The following is a 22,419-nucleotide window of genomic DNA, read 5'->3' on the forward strand; positions in this document are numbered from 1 at the left end:
GGGAGGGCTTCTAGTGTCCTGGCCCCACTGGTGGACCACCTGGTATTTCTGGCCACTGTGTGACACAGAGTGTTGGACTGGATGGGCCTTTGGCCTGATCCAACATTGGCGTCTCTTATGTTCTTATCTGATCTTACCTGTTGTACATAACAACTCATAATATTTGACAAACCTGATGAATTTATATTTTCCCCTCACCCCCTTTTCTCTTCAGTATCCCACCTTTTTTCTGAGAGAGAAAATAATTAAAAATGCAGCAAAACGCAAACAGCTAAAATCAACTATCCTGACAACTGGATAGCTCTAGGAACCACCAGAAACTCCATGGTAAAACCATAGAGTTTCTGGCAATTCCTAGAGCTACCCCTTTGTAACTTCTTGTATTATCTTCTGCTAAGTACATATGGTTGTCCCCCCCCCCTAATTTTTATCCTGCTGCTCCTCCGAGTGGTAGTGGGCAATGGGATCTGGCAGCCCTAACAAAACACAGGTGCACCCTGAACAAATACAGTGGAGCAGAATCACCAGCACAGAGAAGCAAGAAAACTATCTTGCAGAAAACCAAAAACCTGGGTAGAGTTTTCACCTGGTATCTGAAACTTTAGTAGTGCAGGTTGCTGGGTGAATTGGTGCAGGGAAGGCCACAAGTGAGGAGACACAGCAGAGGACATCTTGCCTGTATCCACACATGGCTGAAAACCACAGCTATTGCTGTGGCTTGCCCCTCTGGGCTTGGCGGCTTGATGTTAAAGAGGAAGGTTCAAAGCATGAAATAAAGAGACCAGAAGCAGGCCCCAGGCCCTCAGCCGTATCACCCATCCTGAACTTCTACAGATGGGCCACATTCTAAATGTTACACTCTTAATTATTTGCACTTTATTGGGCATTTCTTTCTGTTCTGTTGATTTTACCAAAGCAAAATTCTCTCTTTCTAGTTATTAAAATATTGATCAACATACATCGTTTTTCCTGTCAGGAAAACAGAATGAACTAACCAGAAGACTTGAATGGTGATGTCCATCTAGCTGTTTGGGTTTCATGACAAACTTTGCTATAGCCACCACAAAAGAATAAACCTTTCTTTCTTTCTTGGGCAACTACATCTCTTTTTTAAACCTCTGGAAGAGCAATTGTGTATTTTTTTAAGCCACAATCAGTAACATTTGACTGAATCCACCCCTCATTTAAAAACAAAAACAAACAAAAAACCCCCCAACAACATACTTTACCTTTCTGAATGAGATTGGCTCTTCTCCAAAACTTGTAATCTGTTTATAAAGACAAAAGTTTTTTATTTTTAAAAAAGGCAGGAATTGTGAGATCCCAGTGGAGCCTATAAGCCGATGTTTATTTCACAGGGGGAAGGTTGCTTTACAATTTCTCCTCATCTGGACAAGCTAAAGCAGCAGGTGATTTCTGTTTAATGAGCTTTATAGCACACATCCAGCTTAAATTCCAAAAGGATTTGGGTTTCCTAACAGTCAGAATCAGATAACAGAATTAAAACAAGAAATCACTATGATTTTACTGACACCTACTGACAAACTGTAGCTTTGCAGGAGATTGGGCAAAAGTGTTTCACAAAACAAGCCATCCCCCCCCCCCCATCCCCAATGGCCACAACCCTAAAGAACCTGGGGAAAAGTTCCAAGGTGGGGGATTGGACTTTCTTCAGAGTAGACCAAGTAATTTTTTTCTACCATATTCTTGTTGAATACCTCCAATTCATTTTTTTTAAAAACTGTGGCTTTATTCAAAACTTTGAGTACCAAATAGAGCAAAACCAAACGCTTAGGGGTACTAAATGTCTTCGATAAGAAAATAAAAAGAGCCCTGCTGGTTCAGGCTAAGGGCCCATCAAGACTAATATTAGGGTTCCCAATATCCAGGCAGGGCCTGGAAATCTCTCAGAATGAAACCTGATCTCCAGATGACTGAGATCAGTATCCCTGAAGAAAATGGCCGATTTACCCCATGCTCCTGTTTTCCTCTATAGTCGAGCGCTACTACTTCTTCCACAACGTAGTAAATAGGAGGCAAAATCATACCAAAGCACAGAGTGCTATTTACGTACTACATACTGTTGTGGTCTACCTCATATAACCATAGCATATGTGCTAAGAACGGCCCGAAATGGCTAAAGTGGACATCAACAGCAGGGATCAAAACATTCTTTGGAATCTGTGTGTTGTTCTTCACTTCCTGAACCATTTGAATTGGCTGTTCTTTCAAAATGGATTCTGAACTTGATGGATGAGTTTTCTGAGCTAACTGGGCACATTTTCTTATTTCTATTCATGCTTAAGGGCTGCCACCAGACAGCAGGCTAAATACACAAGCCTTAGATGTATAGCACTTAATCCAGTCATCAAAAAGACCCACAGTCCCTCCATGACTAGCCGTTCTTGAATCGCAGGGCCTACCAATGAATTGCTGGAGTCGTTCAGTTTAGATTTGTACAGCATCCATTGGTAACGCAATTCCTCCAGTTCCTCTGAATTCTGGACCGCTGGTGGAAGTCTCAGGAGGCCTTCAAAGTGACGCTGCCCTTCGGGAACACGGCACTGGAGTTCCTGTAGGGAAGGTGAGAGCAATTATTGTCATTTCATACGGGTGTTATGCTATCTTTAGGAACTTTTTGCAAGTTTACACAGATTTTTTCAAATGAGAAAAAGGCACCACGTGGTGATGTTCCCCTGTCATTCTCTTATCATTCAGCTTCTCCATGAAGGCTCTCTTGCGAGTTAGTTTCAGAATGGACCCCATTTTGATTTTTTTTAAAAAAAATTAAGGTGTTCTGAAACATGCACATGGGCTTATTTGACCAGATTGGGGAAACTTCTTCAGAATTCTTCACCACGTGGTAAGTAATGTGAAATGAAGGTGGAGTGGGACAAACCTTTAGCTTGCTGTGCCTTGTTTTACATTCTTTATTACTGGATGGCTTTGTGGCCAGAATTTTGGACAGTGTGGCATTTTCTCCTCGCAACCATTGCTCAAAGTCCTTCACGAGCTGGAAACCATTGGCATCTTCCCCTTTGGCTAGATTCTCCTGGATCACAGGACAAAAGAAAAGGCAGAAATGTAGCAAAAGACACTGGAATGAGTTTGTCCCCCATGCCAAGATTATTCTGTGCCTAACAGAGCACTCTTCTGCATGTCAGCCCAGAAGTGAATCCCATTCTGTTCAATGGAGCCTCCTCCCAAGTAACTGCAGCCAAAACCATTAAAGTTTTACCAAAATCAATCCTCTTATTATTATTATTATTATTCTATCAAGAAGGATTTCTCTTGTGTAAATATTCAGGATGAATAGTTTAAATGTATTTTAACAGCATCTGCTTTGGTTATAACATCTCCAAACAACCAAAGCAAAGGTTATCAGCACAAGATGGTTTCATGGCTTGGGTAGTTTTAAAAGGGGGAATTACACAAATTCAGGGAGAAGTCTATCATCAGCTATTTGCCATGATAAGGAACAGAACTTCCAGGTTGGGAGGCAATACATCTTGGCATACTGGAAGTGTGTGTGCAGAGCTATTTTTGGGCAGGAACGCACAGGAACGGAGTTCTGGCTGGCTTCCAAGTCGGCCACACCCAGCAGGAAAGCATTAGCATAACAGGCCACACCCAACAGCAGAAACTCATTAGGGTTGGCTACATTATTATTATTATTATTATTTTTCTATCAAGAAGGATGAATAGTTTTAATGTATTTTAGCATCATCTGCTTTGGTTACTTTTAACATCTCCAAACAACCAAAGCAAAGGTTATCAGCACAAGATGGTTTCATGGCTTGGGTAGTTTTAAAAGGGGGAATTACACAGATTCAGGGAGAAGTCTATCATCAGCTATTTGCCATGATAAGGAACAGAACTTCCAGGTTGGGAGGCAATACATCTTGGCATACTGGAAGTGTGTGTGCAGAGCTATTTTTGGGCAGGAACGCACAGGAACGGAGTTCTGGCTGGCTTCCAAGTCGGCCACACCCAGCAGGACACTTAGAAACAGGATACTGGGTTAGAGGTCTCTTTGGGATTATCTAGCAGGGCTCTTTTTATGTTCTTACAGAGAATTTATATTCACAGGACAAACACCCTATTCAAAGTAAAACAGTCTGTTCTTGCCATTCATGGCTAATTCAACTACCTAGTCACATGGCTAGCCTAGAAATATAGGTGGTCCCGAGGACCAATCAATCTCTTGTGGTCTGAGGCATCTCCCTTTTTTTCCTACAGGGTGCCCCTACAGTCGAAGGCCACTTTGATATACCGCTGTCCCACTACAAACCAAGGGCACCTTCACGGTAAACACTAGAAACCATGAGTTGGATCCAGACTAAGTGGGCAATTTCCACTGAATTCCCTTTTCCACTGCAGACCCCCCCCCCCCAGCATGTCATTCCTCAGGGCCCCTTTCTATCCCCCAGGAACAGAATTTGTGGATAATTTTGTGCAGCTGGACAGGAGAGACCGGAAAGTTCCATCCTGGCACTGAAAAATTCAATCTGGATCCAGCCCCATGATTAAGGCTGACAACTCCAGTTTGGGAAATTTGTGGAGATCTGGGGGCAATACCTGGAGCAAACAGAGTTAGGGAAGAGGTGGGAGCCCAGTGGGGATGCGATGCCACAGAGTCCACCCTCCAAAGCTGCCATTTCCTCCAAGGGAACTGATCTCTCTCATCTGGAGGACAGCTGTAACTCTGGGAGAGCTCAGGCCCCACCTGGAGGTTGGCAACCATACCCATCATTTAAATTTTCTGTATTTCTATACCATCAGCAACATTAGATAGTGCAGTGTTTCCTCAACTATGTGATGGGATGCGCCGGCATGCCATCAGAAGCCAAAGTGGGCCTTAGGAACTAAAGCTGCCATTTTGGACACCTCATCCATCAGAGCAAGAAGGGTCCATGCGGAACTGATCTCCCTTCGCTCCACTGTAAATGGATTGCAGCACGATCCCGAGGGTGGGAGAAAGAACACACAGGGTTTCCCCAATACAGCCTACCACTGCCACTGTTAGGTACAGGAAATTCCATAAAACATCTCCATAGCACAGAAATCATAGAATGCCTACTATTATGTGTAGGAAAGCAGTGCAGATGGATTCTCCTGCCTGGAGACTGGAAACCCAAAGGTATTTGTGTGCTAACAGCATGAGAAGTCTGGTGATTGCTGACGCAGTCGGTTTAACCTTGAGAGAGTGGGAGTGGCAGAGATAACAGAGAGCTGTCTGTACACACACATATTCCAAAAGGACGCTCGAATGCTTGAAACTTTCCTCTACGCAGGGAGAAGGAGTGTGAGAGGAAGGGGGGAGGAAATGGAGGAAAACTGAGCTTATAAATAAATGCTGGGAAACCGAGAGGTTTGAGACAGCTTCCTGCAGACTTGTGTCCTGTCGTCTTTGCATCACGTGAACCCTGCACCCCACCCCCCAACAAGTGACACCACAATTATGGTGCATTTTGACACGGAGAGAGAGATTTGGTCAGCCACCTTCATTACCTCTGCATTCAGTTGGGTCTGACCCTGAAAAAGTGCCCATGAATTGAAAATACTTCCAATTAAGATTGTGAATCAGCCCTGAAAGGTCCTTTGCTAGACTAGATTGTGCAGACTGAGTTTGTGTGCTTGTGCGTGTGCATGTGCAGATTTCTGGGAAGAGAAAATAAGACAGATTTTAAGGAGCTGGGAAGAAGGGAGCTTTCACCATTGGAAACATACTGGAGCCAAAACCAGATTTCATTCCCAAGGTGTCTGTAACACTGACATTCTACTGGGTAGCAACCCACACCTGCTGTGAATAAGGCCCTGTGTCGTCTATTAAACACTTTGATAGCCGAACATAGAGTTGTAAACCACAGAAAACATACTCAGAATGAAAACAAGGTCCCAGTACAAGCAGCAGGTTCTCTTTTTTTAAAAAAACCCTCAAGGTCAGCTTCATAATCGGGATTTAATTTGAGCCAGGGCTCACCAGGGTTCCGACCCAGCATCTGTAGACCCTGCCCCGGAGTTCTCCTTAATTCCAGGGGTCAGTCCTGCAGCATCTAACATCATTGTAATACAATGGAGACCAATATGTTGTTGAAGGCAAAATGGAGACTGCCTTGTACCATCAGCAGAGTATGTTAGCATTCCTACTGAGTGATTGATTACTGCTCATCCCAGTACAATTAAAGGGCAAGGCTTCCAGGTCAGACAGTGCAGCTCCGAGAGTGTCACAAGTTGCTCATGAACAGATGAACTGCTCAATGGAAAACTGAATCTCTGCTTGCAAGTGGCAAACAGAACATAAGACAAGCCAGCAGGTGACCAGATTTTCAGCAGGCTGGTTAAAAATGTCACTTGTTTTGCTGAGCAGATTGATCCAGTGGGCAGGCAACTGCAGAGGTTTTTATAACTCTTTTCCAATATCTTCACTGATTATGGCATCGGCTCTTGATATCTTTGGTCTTAAGATGCTATTGATGTTTTGAATGTATGCTGCATGTTTTCACTACCATATCCTGTCTTAAGAGCTGAAGATGGGAATAGACATTTTAAACAAATAAACAACACATTTCTGGGGTGGGGGGGAATACTCATTGGGCCTCTTTAACGTTATGATCTCAGTTCTGCAGCTTTTTCAGAGGCTCATGCTGTATTCCCATCAGCTCACCTACACGGCCTGAAACAGTAAGTTACAGCAAGATATCAAAACTTGTGTTTTTTTCTCACCTGATAATGCTCGGTCTCATCCATTTCTGATGATGTTTGTTCTGAAAGGGTCTCCTTCATCCTCGCATCTATCATCACCCAGCCTGGGGGCATTTTTTTAAGGAGACTTGAAGATAAACAGAATCAGGGGGAAAACACATAACACGTGAAATTATTAGACTGGTTCTCTGTGTCATTGTATGTCAACAACCATTGTATGTCAACAACCAGAAACAGAATCAAAATCTCCATGCTTCTGTGTTGAGACGTGTCTAGTATTTATCTGGTAGAATGAAGCCAACATTGCCCCCCCCCCTCAATAAAGTAACAACAGGGAACAAGTTTAAAAAGTGTTACAAAACTACATGCTCCCATCAAAAGTGCAAATGCCACAGGAAACGCTCAGAGTAATGGAACTGCTATACCTATCCAGAACGTTCCCCAGCGGTTGGCCTGTCTGCTTGATTCTGTACCTGAATAAAGAATAACACATACAGACACATGTAGCTGCCTTATACAGAGTCAGACCATTAATTTATCCAGGGCAGCATTGTCTGCTCCAACTGGCAGCAGATCTCCATGGTCTTAGGCAGATCTCTTTCACATTACTTCTGTCTGATCCTTTTGACTGGAGATGCCGGAGACTGAACTTGGGACCTTCTGCTTGTCAAGTGGATACTGCACCATATTGAGTCACGGTTTCTCCCTAAGAAGCCGCCACCCTTTGGGGGACATGGCCAATCCCTTAGAGAGGTCAGTGATCTTGTGCTATCCCTGTATGAAGCCTGTACCCTTTGTTAGTGGCAATGAAAGCTACCAAAACTGGCATGGAAACGAATGTAAGAAAGGACTGTCCCAACTGAAACAGCATACAGTTCAAACGCCACAAAATGTGAAAACAAATCCTTAAAATCTATATTCAGTCTGCAAATTCAGATACCAAAAATCTGGGACCCCATACTCAAAGTTCTAAATGCCAGTAAAATCCCAGTCTTATGAGAGCCAAAACACACATTATGTGCGACGTGAGTCAGGTCACTGGTGCCTCATCTGATTCTCAGTCCCAAGTTCATGTGGGGGAATAACTTTTAAAAACTTCTTTGTATCTCCATGTGGGAGAGGGGAAAGGGGGCTCAGGCTCCCCCCCTCATGGCTGTTTCAGCATGAATGTATAACTGAAAGTCAGGCTGGGCACCCTTGAACCAACTGGGGCCACCATAACATGTATTTTGGCTTTTCTAACTTCATCTGTCCTTCGTGGTGGTGTAGTAGCGGAACGGCGGAGCAGCGGAGTGGCGGCGGCAGAGAACATGGCGGCGATGGCGAGTCGAGCGAGCGAGCAGGGCTGGGCTGATGGAGCACGGAGGCGGGGCAACGCAGCAGGCCGGAGCCTACTGGACAGAGGGCGCAGCAGGAGCATGCGCTGACGCGCCTTTCGCCCGAACCTGTGGAATCACAGCGACTGAAGGAAGATCTGCGCCAGAAGACCTGTGGCAGGAAGTCGCCGCTGCCGGATTGAAAATACCTCCCGCAGAGAGACTAAGAACAACAAGACTTTGTCAGAGGGTGCCTGTTAGGTCAGTCACTCCCCCTTCATTGTATGTGTAGCCCTTAGGTAGGATGTATTGCATAATGTAAGAACATAAGAGACGCCAATGTTGGATCAGGCCAAAGGCCCATCCAGTCCAACACTCTGTATCACACAGTGGCCAGAAATAACAGGGGCCATCAGGAAGTCCACCAGTGGGGCCAGGACATTAGAAGCCCTCCCACTGTTGACCCCCCCCCCCCAAGCACCAAGAAGACAGAGCATCACTTGCCCCAGAGTCCCTATCTATACCTTGTCGCTAACAGCCACTGATGGACCTCTGCTCCATATGCTTCTCTAATTCCCTTTTGAAGCCGTCCATGCTTGTAGCCGCCACCACTTCCTGTGGCAGTGAATTCCAAGTGTTAATCACTCTTTGGGTAAAGAAGTACTTCCTTTTATCCGTTCTAACCCGACCGCTCAGCAATTTCATGGAGAACGTAATGTAAACCGCTCAGAGCCCTTAGGGGGTGAGCGGTATACAAATGGAATGTAAATAAATAAAATAAATAACATGTATTTTGGCTTTTCTAACTTCATACGCAGATGGCACCACCTTACAGAAACCTTACTAACTGCTCTAGGATCTAGGAAACAGATCTGGGAGACCTTCCCTTATGCTGGAGGGAAAAGGGCAGTGCGATATCGGTTTGAATCTGCCAGTTCTCCCAACCTACAGCTTGAGATGGGGGTTTCTAGGTGAATACAGACTAAATGGACCATTTCCACAGATTCACCCTCCCTGTTGCAGACCTTCCCATGTCACTCCTCAGGGGCCCCCTTTTCCACAGGAGCAATATTTTGAGGAGATCTGTGGGCTTCAGTGGGACGGGGGAGCCAGGAAAGTTCTATTCCACTGATGGAAATTTTTTATCTGAATCCAGCCCTTCATCGTACCTCACAGTCAGCTCTGAGAATGTCTTTGCGATTCTTCCGAAGGACTGAAGCACCATATCCCAAGCCATACTCTATAACACTAGCTTAGCAGCATTTAGGGGTGGGCGGGAGTGAGGAAAGAGCTGAAAAAAGATACTGTGACAAGGGGAAAGGGGTCCCTGCCAGTGGATTTTGCTCACTTTTCCTGGATGTGGTGTTGCCATTTAAGGTCATTTTTAATGGATTGTTACTTTCAGGGGGATTGTTCTAACAGAGAGTTTGTAGCTGTGATTAGGAAATGGCTACAACCTGTGGCTGGTTCTCCCAAATGATGAGGAAACCTGACAGACTCAGGAGGTGGGGATGGATTTCCTTGCCAGCTGCACCTAGTGAAAGAGCCACTTCAGCCTGGAAGGGGAAAGTTTGGTCAAGACAGGAAAACGTAAAGGTGCCAGGAAAGTTATGAAGAAAGGAAAGGAGGCGAAAGGTCACAATCCCAGAATCCCTCAACGATTCACTGGGACTTAGAGGTATTATTCGACTGCCTCCCCCACAAGAAGGACCTAGACAGAACCCATCCCATCATTAGGAGAGGCCGCAAAGCTGAGGCAAAAGAAAGGGTTCAGTCTGGGAAGATCATGTGAATGTGTGAGAGCAGAAATACATTTTCACTCAGGAAAAGAAGAAGAAGAAGAGATTGGATTTATACCCCACCCTTCACTACCCAAAGGTGTCTCAGAGCGGCTTACAAACTCCTTTCCCCTCCCCTCCCCACAACAGACACCCTGAGAGGTAGGTGGGGCTGAGAGAGCTCTTGACAGAAACTGCTTTTTTCAAGGACCGCTCTTTCAAGGAGAACTATGGCTTGCCCAAGGTCATCCAGCAGGTGCAAGTGGAGGAGTGGGGAATCAAACCCGGTTCTCCCAGATTAGAGTCCGCGCACTTAACCACCACACCAAGAAGGGGACCTATGGAGAAGGATTTGCGTCGGAATCATAGATGTCTGAGATCCACAGGTGCTGTTTATTACTGAGTCCATTTTTCCTGGGGATGTCCACAAACAGTTTTTCTATGCTAGAAGTGTTGCTATACCATCCTGTAGCGACTGTGGGATCCATTTGGGCTACTCCCAACAGGGCCGGCACCCAGAGGTGGGGCAGTAGCCAGGGCCCCAGGCTTCTGGCAGTGCTCACTGCCACCAACCCTCCCATCCACGTGCCTCTCCTGCTGCCCACCCTTCCTCCACCTGCTCCCGAGCAGCTGCACATGCTGCCCAGGGACTTCTGGCAATGGGCATGCAGGCAGTGTGAGCAGCTGTGATTGTATATTGTGGGAAGGCTCATGAGGGAGAGAAGGATGTACAGGAAGCCTGGCCCGTAGCGAGAGTGGGGTTACTGGGGGCTCCGCACCCTTAAAGAGCCAGTCCCACAAGATTTTTTTGAGAAGGGATCCTTTAAATGCTTTTGAGAAGAAGTGGGGGATGGCGTGGGCCCCTCTCCCTCCCTCCTGTGAGATTTAAAGGGACATCCACCAGCTGATCGACGGACCATGTGCTCCCCGCCGATCAGCTGAATAGCCCTTTAAATCTTGCAGGAGGGATGGCCGGCGGCAGTTGGGCTTGGGGGTGGATTGGAGCTGACATAAAAACAATGGCGGCCCCACAAGCCACAAAATCCTGGCTATGGGCCTGCAGGCAGCTGAGAGTCACATGGGTGGGGGAAGAGAGGGGTGTGTGAGTAGGGGTCATTCTCTGCCTAGGGCCTCCCAAAACCTGGAAGTGGCCCTGAATCCTCCAGTGCCACAGGGCTATTATAAAGTACCATGAAGTAAATAAGAAATCCGACTCTAGGGTTGTGGTGCTCATCTCCGTTTCAAAGCTGAAGAGCCAGCGCTGTCTGAAGACATTTCCGTGGTCATGTGGCCGGCATGACTAAACACGAAGGCGCACGGAACACTGTTACCTTCCCACCGAAGTGGTCCCTATTTATCTACTTGCAATTTCTTGCTTTCGAACTGCTAGGTTGGCAGGAGCTGGAACTAGAGACGGGAGCTCACTCCGTCTTGCGGCACCCGGGTCTCGAACTGCTGAACTACCGACCTTCCACAGCCTGCAGTTCAGCGTCTTAACCACTTGAGCCACCGCAGCTCCTATTATAAAGTACCATGAAGTAAATAAGAGCAGAAGTGCCAGGGCCCGATCTGGAAGGCCTGTGTTCAACTTCCCAAGTGCTGAGGGAATGGGAGAAGACAACACAGCCAAGGCTTCTCCTGCCGGCGCAATCCCCACCTCTTACCTGCCTCCCTCCCCAGCCAGCTGTGGAGCATGCCTAGTCTGAGCCTGCCTAACCAATTACCTTGACATCATGTCTTCAAGAGACTTCCAAGATCCCTTCAGCTTTTCCAGTTCGGTCCGGACGTGTGCTGCCCCCTCCGGAGAGGAATTGTCCTCCACCAACTGCCCGTGGGCCTCAACGAGGTGCAACTGGATCTCTTTATCTGGGAACTCAGCTTGCAGTTTCTGAAAATTTCCAGGGGGGGTGCTGTGTTACTTTGTTGAGGCAAAAAGGAACGGGCGCCTTGTGGCACCCTAAAGACTATGCATTTGTTTACTCCTGATGAAGCTTTTGAGTGCTTAGGCATATCCACCATCAGATCTCTCTCTCTCCCTGTTCTCCTTGACATAACAAAATGCCACTTGCTAACAGGTTGTAACATGAATTTGTCCTCATTATCCCAATGGATTAAATTATTGGCGCTTTTTCTGTGTTTTCGTTCCTTGGAAAACAGCATAGTAAGAGTGTGGAACATTTAGGCTGACCCCCCCCCCCCGATCCTGTGGTTTGCCCTCACAGTGGGGAGTGGGCAGGAATAAGACTAAAGGCCTGGTTGATAACATCCATGATACTCATGTCATTTTGTTCAATTATATTATCAACAAAATATAGTAACCTTAAGCTTCCAAGTCTCAGAATATATTTATTTACTGCATTTGTATAACTCTTTTTAACCGTCTGATATGCAAAGTAGTTTACATCATAAAATAAATGCAATCCATTGTAACCGATATAAACAAAAATAAATCAGCAGTGCCTGTGGTGTGTCCACAGAAAGTTATTGGGGGGCGATTTTTAAAAAAATTGCGTATAAGGGTTTATTCTGGTTATTTAGTCTGGATTCAGATTAAGTCAGTTGCAATATAGCCCTACTGAAACCCACAGGATTTGTTGTAATTAACTCGTCCCATTAATTTCAATGGGACTTAAGCCCACCTATACGTAGGATAATACAAATACTTCAACAGTATCTATATAACCTCCTCTTTTTTTTTTCTTACTAAAAGGTAAAGGTAAAGGTTTCCCTTGCCCGAAAGCGGGTCGAATCTGACTCTAGGGGGCAGTGCTCATCTCCGTTTCCAAGCTGAAGAGCAAGCGCTGTCCAAAGACATTTTCGTGGTCATGTGGCCGGCATGACTAAACGCAGAGGTGCACGGAACACTGTTACCTTCCCACCGAAGCAGTACCTATTTATCTACTTGCAGTTTCTTGCTTTCGAACTGCTAGACTGGCAGGAGCTGGGGCCAGAGATCGGATCTCACTCCATCATGTGGCACTAGGGTCTCGAACTGCCGAACTACACACCTTCCAGTCTGCAGCTCAGCATCTTAACCTCTGAGCCACCGTGACCCCCCCTTTTCCCCTTACTAGTAGAAGACAGAAAAAAACTAAGCCCAAATTCTCTGGATCAGGGTCTCTGTCTCCTACCAGTAAGAAATAAAGAAAGGAGATTGTGTGGCACTCTTAAAGTATTTACGTTAGCTTAGGCATAGGTGGGTTTTTTGTAACTGGAATCTTAAAAGGTGTATACTAAAATATTAGGTGTTTCTACTGTCCAGAGAGTAAGAGAGAGAGCGAGTGAGTAACTGGAAACACGCTGGGGGAAATGAACCCTTTACTGTAATGTCTAACTTTGTTAGAATTATGCTAGATCCCAGGGATGAATTAATTTATTTTACTGCATCTACATCCTGCCTCTGTTCCATCATGGAACTCCAGAAGGCATGCAGGGGGGTTTCGAGGTGGTCTTCCCTCTCTCTGGGCAGTCTCCAGACTTGCATTGGTCTCGTCTCACATCCTGTGCTTCCCAACTGTATCCTGAAAATCCTGCAGAGGGCTGGGCTACGCAAGTCCCCATCTGCAACTATATTGCTTATTTTTACTTTACTTCATTTATGCCACTTACACCATGCCCTTTCCCCCTGCGGGGACTCAAAGTGGCTTACAATGTTCTCCTTCCCTCCATTTTATCTTGAAAACAGCCCTGTGAAGCAATAGAAAAGAGCAAGGGTCCAGCAGCACCTTAAAGACTTACAACAGTTGTGGTAGGATATGAGCTTTCATGAGTCACTGCTCACTTCTCCAGAAGTATCTGAAGAAGGATCTGAAGAAGAGAGCAGTGACTCACAGGAGCTCATCCCCTGCCACATATTTTGTTAGTCTTTAAGGTGCTGCTGGACCCTTGCTCTTTTCTGTTGCTACAGACAGACTAACACAGCTACCCCATCTTGACCTGTGAAGCAAGTTAGGCTGAAAAAGAGAGCGACTGGCCCAAAGCCACCCAGCGTGCTTTCCAGGGCAGAGCAGGCATACCGACCTTACTTACCTATCTGCTTACTTCATCTGGGCCCTGCCTTCCTATCCAATGAGGACCCACAGTGGCCTACACCACTCTCCTCTCCTCCATTTTAGACTCCAAACAACCCACAGGGTTACCAACCTTCAGGTGGGGCCTGGAGATCTCCTGGAATCACAACTGATCTCCAGATGACAGAGATCAGTTCTGCTGGAGAAGAGGGCTGCTTTGGAGGGTGGACTCTATGGCATTATATCCTGCTGAGATCCCTTCCCTCCCCAAACCCCACACGCTCCCCCCCCCGAAATCTCCAGGAATTTCTGAACCTGAAGCTGGCAACCCTAGTCAGGCCTGGCCCCAAGATGCCATCCCTCAAAGGCCAAAATAGGTCTGGAAAGGGCTCTGTCCTCTCCTTCTTGCTTTTATGCACAGACCCAAGTCTTGGAACACTGTGGTTGCCTAGCAACAGCCACTGAGGGAATCTTCTGTAGGTGATCCTTTTATCATTTTCAGGTTCTTTAAATGTATTTTTTTTAAAGATTTCACATTTTTCTGCAAACTTGGGTCCCTTTTCAGGTTTGTAGAAAGATGTCTTGTCCACTCACAGCTCCAGGCACCAGATTTAAGTATCCAAAGATTTCCCAACTTTTAAAACGTCGGGATCAGCAATGAATGCTGCAGGAGCATAAGCAGAACGAGAAACAGATTCCATGTCATACTTTTTATCAAGGCCAACGAAAGCAACACAAAACATGGTGCAAGCTTTCCAGTTCATCAGAACTCTTCTTCAGGCTAGATGAAGACCAAGCCCTATGAGGAAAGGCTGAGGGACTTGGGAATGTTCAGTCTGGAAAAGAGGAGGTTGAGGGGGGACATAATTGCTCTCTTGAAGTATCTGAAGGGCTGTCACTTAGAGGGGGGCAGGGAGCTGTTCCTGTTGGGACCAGAGGATAGGACTCACAATAATGAGTTTAAATTAAGGGCGGGAAGGTACCAGCTGGATATTAGGGAAAACGTTTTTACAGTAACAGTTGCTCAACAGTGGAATCAGCGGCCTAGGGAGGTGGTGAGCTTTCCCTTCACTGGCAGTCTTTAAGCATCAGCTGGACAAACACTTGTCAGGGATGCTCTAGGCTGATCCTGCAATGAGCAGGGGGTTGGACTAGATGGCCTTTGTGGCCCCTTCCAACTCTGAGATTCTATGATTCTACGTTGGGAAAAAAATTAAAAATGAAAGGGAAAAAAAAAGCACGTTTTCCAGAGCAAGGTTTTAAGACCCTGTCTTTTGTGTTACATGCTTACAAGTTCACAGTTTAATTTCTGTAGGTTTTAGATCACAGCACTTGCATTCTGGGGAGAAGAAGAAGAAGCAGCAAAAGACGGAAGGCCAATGACACCGGAAAATAGATGGCTGCACCCAGGTCCTGCAGAGTTGAGGGAGGCGCCCAGAGGTGCAGGGTTGGCTGACTCTTTCTCCCTCCCTCCATTGCGGGGGTGGGGCCTGGGTAAGTTGGGAAGTGGAGCCCTTTGCCAGGGCCATTTTTTCCTCCCCACCCACTCCTAAAACCCGCCTTTCATCAAAGTCTGGACTGAGGAACAGGAAGAGAATCAACAAGCCCTGAACAAATCAGTAGCATGTGACTTGCTTCTTCCGCCTGTAAACCATTAGCAGGGGAGTTATTTTTTTCCTTCTGAGGACGGAGTTCACACAGAAACATAATCTGAACTTAATCCAAGACAGCAAGGAGGTTTTGGACGAAAGGAACTCCTTGTTATCCTTAGCAACTTATAGTGACAACATTGCAATTCATGTGTTTTAATATGTTTTAAATTACCTATGTTTGTATTTTGTTGTTTAAATCTTTTTATTGGGTTACCCTTAGGGATAAAAGCTAAGACACAAATGTACCATTTTATGTATGTTTGTATTTTGTTAGCTGGCTGGGGCATTGTGGGAAAGTGTGACACAAATGTTTTAAGTAAATAAACAAATAAGCAGTGGCTGTCCTACCGGAGTAGCAGCCCCGAGTACAGTGCTTGAACCTCGATGATATAAACATGCACTAAATGGCACAATGCTATGTGGCATTGGATATTCAGGCTCCAAAAGACATCTTATGAGCCGTGGAAGTTGCCAAGACCAAAAGCCCTCCGCTCCAATATCAGGTGGGATACAGATCTCATAAATAGGCTGTTGCCCTAATACTTGAACACATGATGACTTATACTGAATCAGACACTTGGTCCATCAAGATGAGCACTGGCTACTCTGACTTGCAGTGGCTTTCCAGGGGCTCAGGCTCTCACATAAGCTACTCCATGATCTGTTTCACTGGAGATGTCAGGTATTAAACCTGGGACCTTCCTCATGCCAAGAAGATTCACTACCACTGAGCCATAGTCCTTTCCCAAACATAAAACTAGCTAAAAAGCAGCCAATGTAACATCTGAATCAACCTTTAACAGTAAAATGGGAAATCTCTTTTACTAGCTCCAAAATCCTGCATATCTATGTCTGGCCACATGGTGGCGCTTTATATATGAATGAAAATGGCCCAAACGTGTAGTTCTACTTCATGCGCTTTATGGAAGTAGGTTGCGGACTAGAAAAGAGATACTTGGTAAAAAAAGAAAACCCCAATAAATATAAAACCTAATTTCTTATGTGCAGCTCGGCTCGCTTTTTCATTTCTTAGAACCAAAGACTTAATGCCACTCTTCATCTCTGTTTTATGACTGCATACAAGTCCCCAATAAAACCTCACATCGCAGCTGTGTCTCAATGAGGTCACTAGCAAAGCTAGCATGCACCCACTCAGTGCAATGACTGCCCATAAGCCTTGTGGCTAGTATATCGATCATGCAACAGATAACAGGAATTGTGGCCTTGGAGCATGACGTACAGTACTCAAGAGTGAGGGTTGTCCCATGGACCTTACATGGTCACTCAACAGTGATCCATGCGGCAAAATGCAGAACAATGCTCCAGCTGCCCTTGTTACACTGCCCCAGCCAAGCTGTGAGCTGAAAGGGAACTTCAGCTAGAGTCACTCAAGACAGCAGCTCACGGGTTTCAGTGCAGGCCTAGAGTACAGCTCATGGGAAGCAAGTTTATGGCCAGGCTCTGCAGGACCTTGGAGAGTTCCCAGAGATGGTAGATATTGGTCCATAATAGTCCAAAACGTATCTGAGCCCTCTTACTCTCTTATTGCCCTGACCTTATGCCTAAAGCTAGCCTGATCTCATCAGATCTTGGAAGCTAAGCTGGGTCAGCTCTGGTTAATAATTGAATGGGAGACCACCAAGGAAGCCCAGAGTTGCAACATAGAGGTAGGCAATGGCAAACCACCTGTGAACATCATTGAAAACCCTACAGGGTTGCCATAAGTCAGCTGTGACTTGACGGCACTTTCCAGCATCACCAATTATCTGTGTCCTCCAAAACATTCTGTGGGCAGCCACGCTCTGGGAAGCCGTCGAATGGCCTCAGATGGTGTGCCCAAGGAGAATGAAGAATTCCTGGGTGGATCTTTTCTGATACTCAGCTGCCCCTTTCAGATTTGAAGCTGGTGAGTCATTTTTCTCTGTACGGAGGCCTCCAAGGAGCTCTACCTCAGTTCTGAAGTCAGGTGGCTTAGGAAGTGGTGAGATCTTCTGGGTCTCCTGGCTTGGCGTTGAGAGACTATAAAATCACTAACAGAAAGGTTTCAGAGCTCTGTAACACCCACCACCTCCTTACAGTGATGAAGGAAGGAAAGAAAATCATAATCACGTGCGTGATTATACACCAGACTATACCAGACTGTGGAAACTGGGAGCATTATCAGTTGGTGTTTACCAGAGACTTCTGTGCAGGTCTGCCTTTGCCTGCAATAGGCCTTTCCACTTGGCAATGAAAGCTGAGCACTGTATTCTTGCCCTTCCATACAGGCCACTGGAGGAGGGGAGGTGTCTCTAATTTAAATTATTATTATTACATTACATTTCTATACCGCTCCTTCCCGGAGGCTCGGAGCGGTTTACACATATACATTTAATCGCCTAACTAGGGCCACATACATATCAGAGGAGATGGATGCCTTACCAGGCACCTACGCAGCGTAGGTCTTTCTGTGGCGGGGTCTTGCTAGGACCAGGCGGTAGTGTCCTTTGGCAGAGGTCTTTTTCCGTCTCTTCGGCTCGGCTTCCTGGGATGGTCCTTTTATGGCGCGCGGCTGCACGATGAGGTTGCAACTGGTCTCTGTCCCGGAGGCTCCGACCGTGCTTACGTCACCGTGCCTCCACACCACCTCCAATTAAAGGTACTACTTCATGCCCAAAAGGGCATGGTATAGGCCAATCGCATCAGCTCTTGGAAGCTAAGCAGGGTTGGTACTTGGAAACAAGAGACCATCAATGTTCCCTCTGAGCTGTGGAGTCTTGTGAGCAAAAATTCTACTTTGTGTGCTACTGGCATTAAAGTTGTGAGCGAGCGATTTGGCTGCTGCATAAATTAGTTTGCTCTGGAGTCATTCTTCCTGAGCTAAGGCGAAAATGTGTGAGCCAGAGGCTAAAAAACTGTGAGCTAGCTCACACTAACTTAGCTTAGAGGGAACATTGGAGACCATCCAGGAAGACTATGGTGAGGAAGGCCGTAGCAAAACACCTCTGCTTCACACTTGCCTTGAAAGCTGGGGTTGCCAGAAGTCGGATGTGACTCGACAGCACTTTACACACACACTTCATGCCTGGAACTGCCAAACCAGCACACAATGCAGATTCCCCATGGGAGAGGGTCTGTGGGCTCAATGGCAGAGCACCTGCCTGCCTGTCTGGCAGAAGGCCCCAGGTTCAATCCTTGGCATCTCCAGGGAAAAGGACAGACCACCACTGGCCTCACTCAGTATAAGGTACATTTATGTGTGCATGTGTTCACCCTGGTGCTCTCAAAAATCTTCTCCCCCACAAAGATGTTTGACATTTACAGCAATCGAAACCCCTTGGAAAAATATCAGGCTTCTAGGTTAAGCATTAAAATTTCTCATCATTAGAACTGGGCTGGCCCATCAGACTAAAATATTATTGCAAGCCTGTTGCTGTCCGTGTTCTTTTTCTTCCTAAAATGAATTGATAGCTTTATTCCCCACCAACAAATCGCTTGAGGCCAAATTGATTCCTGGGCATCGGGGCCATTCATTTTCTGCTATTATAACCCTTTTTATTCTGCAGTAAACTGTCCCGATGATCTAGCACTAAGATCTTCTGCACAATAACACACAAAGGCACCATCAATCCATGAAGCAATGAAAATCACCCACAACACACAAAAAGCCACAGAAACACAAAGATGAATGTGTTGCTCTTGGGCATCACCAGCCTTCTGGCACTCAATGGAAACTTTCAGACCTAACGGGAAAATTGCCCTAGTTTGGCTGTGCTGTTAAGTACACTTTCTTGGGAGTAAGCTCCACGGAACTCACTTGAACTTACTTCTGAGTAACAGGCATCATGCTGATGGAAAGAGAAGGATGCCAGAATGAGGTGATTAAGAATAGCAAAAAGTAGGGGAAACTGCAGGAATAGTAGTAGATCTATAGTAAAAGCAGAGCTGACGCCCGCCTTCTTCTCTCTGCATACATATCCCCCCCCCCCGTCAAGTTGTAGCTGACTTATGGTGAACCCTTGTAGGGTTTTCAAGGCAGCAGACTAACGGAGGTGGTTTGCCCTTGCCTGCCTCTGCATAGCTACCCTGGAGTTCCTCGGTGGCCTCCCATCCAAATACTAACCAGGGATGACCCTGCCTAGCTCCTGAGATCTGATGAGATCAGGAAAGCCTCGGCCATCCATCCATTTAGCCTCTCCTTTGTTTGGAACCCTGTAAGGCAGCAGAGTTACTTTCGCGAGGGGCCAGCGCACTTGAAGGAAAGGCTCACAGGGGACTGGCCAAATGGGTTCCCACTGCTGCGCCTTCCAACAGGAAGGAAGGAACAAGTGAACAACGTGGCTTGCAAATCTTCACCAAACCTCTGAGTTACCTCCAGAGACCTCTTCAGTGCTTGACAGTCTGAGGAGAGCGGCTTTATTTTATGCATCTGAGATGGGTCCGACTGGGCACACTTTTCCAGTTCTTCCATTTGAACAGCACACTCTGCCAATTCTTCTTGGATGGCCTGTGGAAGAAGATGGCATATCTCATAATGAGCCATGCAAGATGACACTATCCAGGAAGTGGCGGCGGCTACAAGAATGGACGGCTTCAAAAGGGAATTAGATAGGCATATGGAGCAGAGGTCCATCAGTGGCTATTAGCCACAAGGTATAGATAGGAGCTCTGGGGCAAGTGATGCTCTGTCTTCTTGGTGCTTGGGGGGGGGGTCAACAGTGGGAGGGCTTCTAATGTCCTGCCCCCACTGGTGGACCTCCTGATGGCACCTGGTATTTCTGGCCACTGTGTGATACAGAGTGTTGGACTGGATGGGCCTTTGGCCTGAACCAACATTGGCGTCTCTTTGTTCTTATAATTCCATAAGGGATACCCAAGCCTTCAAAGATCTCAGGCAGATTGTTCTCCCAACCCTGTGCTATCTGAAGGCTGAATCAAGAACTGAAAAGATAAGAAAGAAACCTATTAAAGGGCCAATAGTTAAAACTTCGTATACACTTGCTATAAGTAAAAAATACATGTATTTATTTTTTTTAAGTTAAAAAACATATAAGGGCCCAATGAAAGCCTCGTTACAAAGTACAAATGACAAGGCTTTTAACCTTTCTCAAAAGAAATACATGCATTTTTACTTATAACAAGTATATATGAGGTTTTAACTATTGGCCCACTACTAGGTTTCTTTCTTACCTTTTTGGTTCTTGATTCAGTTTTTTTAAAATATCTTTATTCAGCCTAATAAATTACAAAATTCATATACCAAACATAAGATAACAAATCTAAATACGCAAATATAGCACATAACGGACATGCCAAATACTCAATATAGCAAGGCTTCCATCTCTCCCAAGGCCATCACAACTTGTTCTTTGTGGGAAGGGAAATATCTCAGGCAAGTCAATTTTATAACATCAGTTTAGTCCAATTCTTCTCTCCCAAGGCCATCGCAACTTATTTTTTGTGGGTAGGGAAATAACTCAGACAAGTCACTTTATTAACATCGATTTAGTCCAATCTGATAACCATCCTGTCCGGTCGTGTCGAGATACAAAGCTTAAAAAGGGAAACCACACAGCCTCAAAATTAGCAGATTAAGAGCCCGATTCTATATTTTGGATTTTTGTGGCCACTTTTTCTAAAGGCACAAATTGCAATTTTTTTTGGTACCAATGGTCCATATGTAGCGGTATAGAATTCTGGGGCAATTACCAGTTTTTCAGCAGTACATAACAATGCCACTAGCTCTTTTTTCTCTGTCGAGATTTCCCTATCCAGCCACAAATTTAAAAGTAAAACTTCCGCCTTGAATGGTATATTATATGAGACAATCTCACTGATCTGGGCATGTACCATCCGCCAGAATTGCTCTACGAATGTACATGCCCACCAGCAATGCCAATAGGTGCCTATTTCACTACAACCACACCAACATGCCGGGAAAGAAGATAGATGTAGATGATGGTTCTTGATTCAATATTATTGGGTTAAGTCTCTCCCCCCCACCCGCTGTGTCTTTTTGTCTGAAGGCTGAACCTGATGTGAGGCTGGGTATTCCATGATCAGAGGTCCCAGCCTTTTTTAAAAAAAATAATTATTATCATTTGAATCGGGATCACAGGTAGAAGGGATGGGGGCAGACCTAAGCCTTCTTCACTGGGCCATCATCCAGGCTGCAGAGCCAACCTTCCAGGAGGAATTGTGGGGTGGGGCCTGGTACACCGGCAGCATGCCAGTATGCTTATGTCACTTCCGGTAAAAACTGGAAGCGACATGGAGGGAAATTCTACAGAGTCCCCTATGCCATGTCTGGTTGTTACCAGAAGTGAAGTGAGCATGCCAGCATGGCGCACACCCCCCCCCAGTTTCCTCCCACTAGTGCCTGAAGTGCTGGCGGGCCATGAAAGGGAATGCTGGAGGCCTCCCACTGTATTTATTTATGTATTGAACTTGTATCCTGCCCTTCTTGCAAGCAGGCTCAGGGCGGGTTCCATCAGTATTAATATAATACATAATACAATGATATAAATGCAATTATATAAAACAACAAATTTTAAAAAAACGTGGATCATAAAACATATGTTCTGATGGGTTCCCTTACCAGGTGCTGTTCCAAATGCAGAGAAGGAACAGATTTGTCCTGGACAGAGCTCCAGAGACACCAATCCCACCACACATGGCACTGTGATTCCCGGATTTATCAATATATCTAATAGCCCTCATCTGTGGATGTCTAAATTCACAGATTGGGTCACACTGGTGCTAAAAAGTATATTGCGGGGGGGTGGGGGTGGGGGGTGTTTAAATTCCCCCCAAAGTAAAAGAACATGTTCTCAGCAAGTGCAGAGAATGCACCTACCTCCAACGTGGTGGTTGGTGGCTGCAGTGGATCCCAGAAGCTGCACCAGACCTGGCAGCGGAAGGTGTGTCAGGCTCAGTGGCAGCTGTGGCAAAGCCCGGGAGCTATGCTGGGCCCCACAAG

At 45.9% G+C, this 22,419-nt stretch overlaps 1 protein-coding gene across 1 annotated transcript in view; it reads right to left on the reverse strand.

The window, feature by feature from the left end:
• The window catches only part of SYNE3 (spectrin repeat containing, nuclear envelope family member 3), an 82,444-nt gene that overhangs the window by 18,664 nt on the left and 41,361 nt on the right, over positions 1-22,419 (reverse strand). Inside the window, exons 8-13 of the mRNA XM_015416340.1 lie at positions 19,813-19,947; positions 11,524-11,687; positions 6,727-6,832; positions 2,900-3,052; positions 2,424-2,573; positions 1,230-1,268 (exon numbers count right to left, since the gene is read on the reverse strand). Coding sequence (XP_015271826.1) covers positions 1,230-1,268; positions 2,424-2,573; positions 2,900-3,052; positions 6,727-6,832; positions 11,524-11,687; positions 19,813-19,947 — 747 coding nt within the window. The remainder of the gene's footprint in view (positions 1-1,229; positions 1,269-2,423; positions 2,574-2,899; positions 3,053-6,726; positions 6,833-11,523; positions 11,688-19,812; positions 19,948-22,419) is intronic.

This window comes from Gekko japonicus, unplaced genomic scaffold (assembly GCF_001447785.1).
Source record: "Gekko japonicus isolate JY-2015 unplaced genomic scaffold, Gekko_japonicus_V1.1 scaffold917, whole genome shotgun sequence".
NCBI lineage: Eukaryota > Metazoa > Chordata > Lepidosauria > Squamata > Gekkonidae > Gekko > Gekko japonicus.